The following is a 6000-nucleotide window of genomic DNA, read 5'->3' on the forward strand; positions in this document are numbered from 1 at the left end:
ATTTGGAAAGCAATTTTATGGCGTGGCGAGAAACAGTTATACATGTTTTGTCCTACTTGTTGCATGTGTTGAAATTCTGTGTTAAATCCAGTTGGCATCTGTTGGTTCAAAAACGGAAAACCACAAACTACATTGATAATAGGTCGGAAAATTAAATGGAAAGTGATTAGGACTATAGCTAGCTATAAAACCAGGTTTAATCCACCATTTTCTACATAAGGAAATGCCTGTTCCAAGTCAGGAATATGACAATTGTTCTCCATTCGTTTGATGTGTTTGAGCTTTTGATTTTGCCATTTGATAATGGACTTTATGATTTGAATTTTCCTTGGAGTTCGGTATTTTTGTTATTTTACTTTTTTCTATAAACATAATCAGAACAGTGCATATTCTGCCTAACTGCCTGTCTGCGAAGTGACGGTACACATTTTTTTACAAGGCGGCGAGTCAGTATTGCTGGAATCAGAATCATATTCCCTTTTTGATTTTAGTATTGACCTCCTTAAATTTCTTCGGAAGTTCTAACTTATCGTTTTGCGAAACGGTAAGCGTCATTACATATCTTCACAGAACACTGGATTGGGAGTATTTTCTTTGGTTTATCTTCCTAAGCCTATCCTTTACAACTTTTGTGAATGAGTTACCAGATTTTGCCTCGTAAGCAGAAGCACGTACAAGCTCACCCTCCAAATCAGCAACTTCTTTTTTGATGTTTTTGATGCGATTATGAAGCTTCTTTTTATCATCTCTATATTCCTTGTGTTTATCTTTTTGGCCACATGATCTATAATCGGTGCATTTGTCATTCTGACCTACAGAGTTTCCTTTGTTAGTATCTACTTTATGGCCACGAACATGACAATTTGTGCACCTAAAGGTACAATGTTTTAAATGCAAGTTAAAACTGAAAGGTGAAATTACTCGGCAAGTCAAAAGCAAATGTGTTCAAATTAAATTCTCTCTTGTATATGCATTACATTTTAAGATCGGGATTTCTTTTCCTTCAGAAGTTTGTTTGAACATGCATAATGATTATCACTATGTTTGAACGGTGTCGGACAATATATATTTATTTGAAAATTGGCTATCACTACACGAAATCTCGGATTTAAAGAGGTATGCAAATGTTATGTAAATGTATTCAGAGACCGACATTTACAAATATTTACAAACCGCTGCATATAGTATATCTTGTCTTTACATGTAGTAAATACTAACATTTCTTGTGCTTTATCCTCCTATGGGCGGTTATGAGAGACCGCGGTTTATAAAATAAATTAACACCTAATCAAACCTTTTCAAAGTTTAGAATTTACATATATTTATGACCATCTCAAAACTTTCGCAAATTCATGTATTTTGTATACCACTGCAAATGGAAATCTTTGTCATGTATTTTTCTATAATGTAGATTTATCCGCAAATGTGTTTGTTTATCTAGGTAGCAAAGCATCATTATTCAAATAACTGAATAGGGGTTATAAAGTGTAAGGTGCATCTACATTTGCCTTGTATGTAAATCAATTCAAAACGAGAACTTTATAGAAGGTGTAAAGCATCATTTCCTTTTGTCTGCCGAGATTATATTTTAATAATTTCGTGTTAATAAAAAAAAATCGATTCTATAAAATCGGTTCTTGATCTCTTCTCTGTACTGCGTGAATTTCTTTGTCCATCAAAATCTTCTATTCTCGGGATGTTTCCGATACACAATTAATCAGTTAATTATGATGGTTAATATGCATATCCTAAAACAATATTTTCCTTTGAGTATTTCTTTGAAACTTCTGGAAACGCACGAGTCATAATTCATTATAGAAAAAGAGATATTTCCTACAATATGTATTATGTGTTACTAATAGAAATAATACACATATACACATTTTTAGCCTAAACAATACTAATTATGCGGCCTCAGTATAAAATTTTAATTCGGAAGCTTTCCGAAGGTAATCGAGCGGTTTATCACGTTTTTATAAAAAGTCCAAGTTTCGGAAATAGTCTAGAAATATTTTTTCATCGGTAGATTGGTTGCCACATAATATTTGACACAAAACACATCTTGAGCGCTTGTTTTTTCTAAAGAATCGTCTATTTTGCACACAGAAATGGTAAATCTATTGACTAATATTTGTAATATTTGTTTTCCTTATCCGTTAAGTCAAGTCACGAGATGTTGAACTCCTTGTGCTTCATGAAGCTTCCTCTGCAAAAACTTTCTTGTGTATGCGAAAGAAAGTTAAAAAATTACACACAAAGGATCACTGAGTCACGTGTCATAATTGCCACACAAATTACCAATGAAATCAAACAAAATCGATAGATAATATTATTACATCGACGGGATGTCGCCCTTCCTCCGATCAACGGGGTTTATCAGCAGTTAAGTGTAACAATTATCACCTTTTACAGAAAGATCTAGTCCGAAAAGATCAATAGAAGACCACAGCTAGTATCAACATGGAAGTAATATTTAAAAGGAATAACAACGACTAATTAGCATGTATAAACAGCCTGCAGAGCTCTGTACTAAAGTCATATGATTTTATCCAATTATAGTCTCAGCGGCAATACCCCTTTGGTTACTATCTGTGATACCGCGGTTGTAAAATGGCATCAGGAATTTCTTATCAGTCACGTGATTTTATCGAGTCCGGTAATTATAATGCACCTGTGTGAAATCCGAGTATTATTTATAAGAAGGTGGCGCTGTATCATATAAAACCTCTACCTTCAGAAAGAAGTCGTATGATGTAAAAAACTTAAAAAACGGACGAGAATTGTTCAACCTACAACAGTTTAGCATTGAAAATTGTATTTAAATTAGCATATTTTTGCTTTTTACCGTTTGTTTTAAACTGTTCTAAAAGTATTTTCCGGTTAAAAGCGGATCCCGAGTAAAACAGTTAAATACCGATGAATCGATCAGGTTTCACATGATGTTGAACAAAATTATGTAGACAGATGTAGACATAGAATATTTTACTGTTGAAATGTGCCAAGTTTATCGAGATTTATAAAAATATTTACTTTCAAGTAATTGATTACGTTATTGAAACTGGACAATTAAAATCGGGATCATAAGTTCGTAAACATGTTAAATTTATATCTATTTTAAAAAAGTGTTTACAATTGAATACTAATATTAATGTAGCACGTTACAGCAAAAAGAAAATCAACCATACAAAACGAGCTTGACGCTATCTGTCTAACCGCAAATTTATTTTATATGAATTTGTTTATGTACAAATTAAAGAATAGAAACGTTTAAAATTGTGAATATGTGATTTGCCTGGTATACACGAAAGACTTGGATTATTCGTATTTAATAAAAGGGGGTCGACACATATTTTTTTGTACATTCATCTTCTTAACTTTCAGAAATGGCTTCTTAATTAACTGGTTTTAAGTATTAAAATTGAAAATGATCCACCCTTTTTCTTAAATTCAATATGTGATAACTGTCGGCCTAAACTATTAAGATCGAAAAAGACATAAATAGGAAAAATAGGCTAAAATCAACATTGAATGACTGACTCTATTCGGTAGCGTACAGCAGCGGAATGTAACGAGTGAACTATTCGGGTTACTTCGTACGTACATACGACAACAACTGGTCTATTCGTAATTTTCCGGGAACACGAAAATGACCGAAAAGTGTCAGTGATTTGATCTATCACATGCCGAGAGTCAATTACCATGCCATATATTAAACCAATTAACGAGTTATCGAAAGATGGGCGGTAACGCAGATGAAACCTTTGAAGTGACGACGTTGTTATTCCTTTCAATATTACTTCCATGGTAGCAATATCCATCAATATAACAAGGCACAAATAATTATCATTTCTTTATGATTTATAAATTGTCTTACAACAATGCTCCCATTGTCATTTGATTGTGTTGTTTTACGCAAAACTAAAATAAGTTATCGAACTATCATGCAGTCATTCGATGTCTCATTTACCGCCTATTTTATCCTATTCAGTAAATGTTTACAGCTTTCATTTGTACTTTGACAGGAATCGTTGTTTTTTTTTTAATCATGATCAAACAAGTAAATTTTGTTTGCAATAATTGCATATAACATATACGTTGCACACATTTCAATTGAAATGACACTGAAACAAGATCAAAGGTAAAATTATAAGTCACAAAATTGATATGACGAAGTAAATTTGTTTGAACATAATTCTTGAAAATTTGTAAACGACAAATACATATTACACTAATGTTGATAGGGGCTCGTATCATGGAAACCCTATCTTTAAAAAATATAAGGCAATTTTACCCTGTACAACAAGACTAGACGTATCCCGCTAACATGTTTAACACCGCCACATTCTGTATGTATGTGCCTGTCCCAAGTCTGGAGCCTGTAATTCAGTTGTTGTCGTTTGTTGCTGTGTTACATATTTGTTTTTCGTTCATTTTTTTGTACATTCATTAGGCCGTTAGTTTTTTCGTTTGAATTGTTTTACATTTGTCATTTCGGGGTCTTTTATAGCTGACTATGCGGTATGGACTTTGCTCATTGTTGAAGGCCGTACAGTGACCTATATTTGTAAATGTCTTTGTCATTTGGTCTCTTGTGAAGAGTTGTCTCATTGGCAATCATACCACATCTTCTTTGTTATATTATAGTTTTAGCGGAAATTTATATGATTCGTGTTTTAATAATGGAATATCTTGCACTTCTTTCTTATATTTTACGCATAGTTTTTTTAAAATAACTACAGGTATCATTTGTCCTTTAACACCCGAGTCTAAAACATGTATTATTGTACTTGCTTCCCACACAGGCGGAAAATAAGGAAAGAGGGGCATATATAAACCACCGTTATTGTTAAATCGCATTGATAAGAGTTAAAAACTCTAAATAAGTTGAAATATTAAAGAATATTTTCCAAGTAAAAAATGAAACATAAAAAGGTGACAAGCACCTGTGTCTATATATATTTAATCACATTTCTGATTTTTACAATCTTTAACTCGCATTATGCTTATCGTTGAAGTTGTTAATAGACCTTTTCAACAACTCACGACACCGACTATTGACACCTACAGTTTACAGGAGAAATAGAGGGGTCGTATCAAAGATAAAAATCATTCAGGTAGAACATGCATGTAACATAAACGTAGTACTACATATTCGATTTAAACGGTATAATTATTTTTAAAAAAAGAACGGATATTGTGTGCAAATAGCTATTCTGGATTTTCTGTGTTTTCCCCTTTCTTTCATATAATACTTATCATATGTAAAAAAAAATATTTATAAACCATTTCTCTTTCAATTCTATAAATCTTTAAAAAAAAAATCGGCAATCTATTCACATCCGAATCTATTGCTTCTTCGTTAATATGATTATTGATATCTAGTTGTACGAGCTTTCCATGGAAGACTGCTTCGCTTGCCAATAGCCGTTAACTCGTTTTTGGAATGTTATTTTATGACTCTACATTTTATCCTCCCCATAGTAACAAAGTTACGGATAGGACATTGCAACGGGACTATCTGTCTGTCCGTAACGCGTCCAAAACACACTTGTGGACATTGCAGAGGTTGCGTCTCAGCAGATCTTCACTATACTTGTTGTACATATTGAATATAATTGACTGTAACAGTTATAAGTTCCCGAATGAATCAGACCTTGTCACTTTGTTTTTGATAGGTTTTCTCCGTTCCCGGGCATACTCATCACGGGAAACACGTCTAGTATGTTGTAAGAAGCTAGAACTGCTTACCCTGTCGGAGCACTTGCGTTGATCCCAGTTTTACAGAGTCAGTGTTTTCTCATATAACTTTGGTCTTCTATGAGAAAATTGCACTTTTCTCTTGTCCCCCCGATTTTTTTAATTTATTTTCCCTTTTGTTGATCTACGCTTCGGTTTTCTTCTCTTATTTAGTTTTACTATGCGTCCCAACGGTCCTTTTTTTTTTATTTCACCTCTGACCAAACAGAGAGATGTTTTGGATCCGTTTATATAATAAGTAAA

The 6000-nt window shown here is 33.1% G+C and overlaps 1 protein-coding gene across 1 annotated transcript in view; it reads left to right on the forward strand.

Annotated features, from left to right (window-relative positions):
- LOC127709513 (heparan-sulfate 6-O-sulfotransferase 3-B-like) overlaps window positions 1–2439 on the forward strand; it is a 31468-nt gene extending 29029 nt beyond the window's left edge. Inside the window, exon 6 of the mRNA XM_052215117.1 lies at window positions 2413–2439. Within this exon, the coding sequence (XP_052071077.1) occupies window positions 2413–2439 (27 nt within the window). The remainder of the gene's footprint in view (window positions 1–2412) is intronic.
- Window positions 2440–6000: the final 3561 nt, after the last annotated feature.

This window comes from Mytilus californianus, unplaced genomic scaffold (genome assembly GCF_021869535.1).
Source record: "Mytilus californianus isolate M0D057914Y unplaced genomic scaffold, xbMytCali1.0.p SCAF_7, whole genome shotgun sequence".
Taxonomy (NCBI): domain Eukaryota; kingdom Metazoa; phylum Mollusca; class Bivalvia; order Mytilida; family Mytilidae; genus Mytilus; species Mytilus californianus.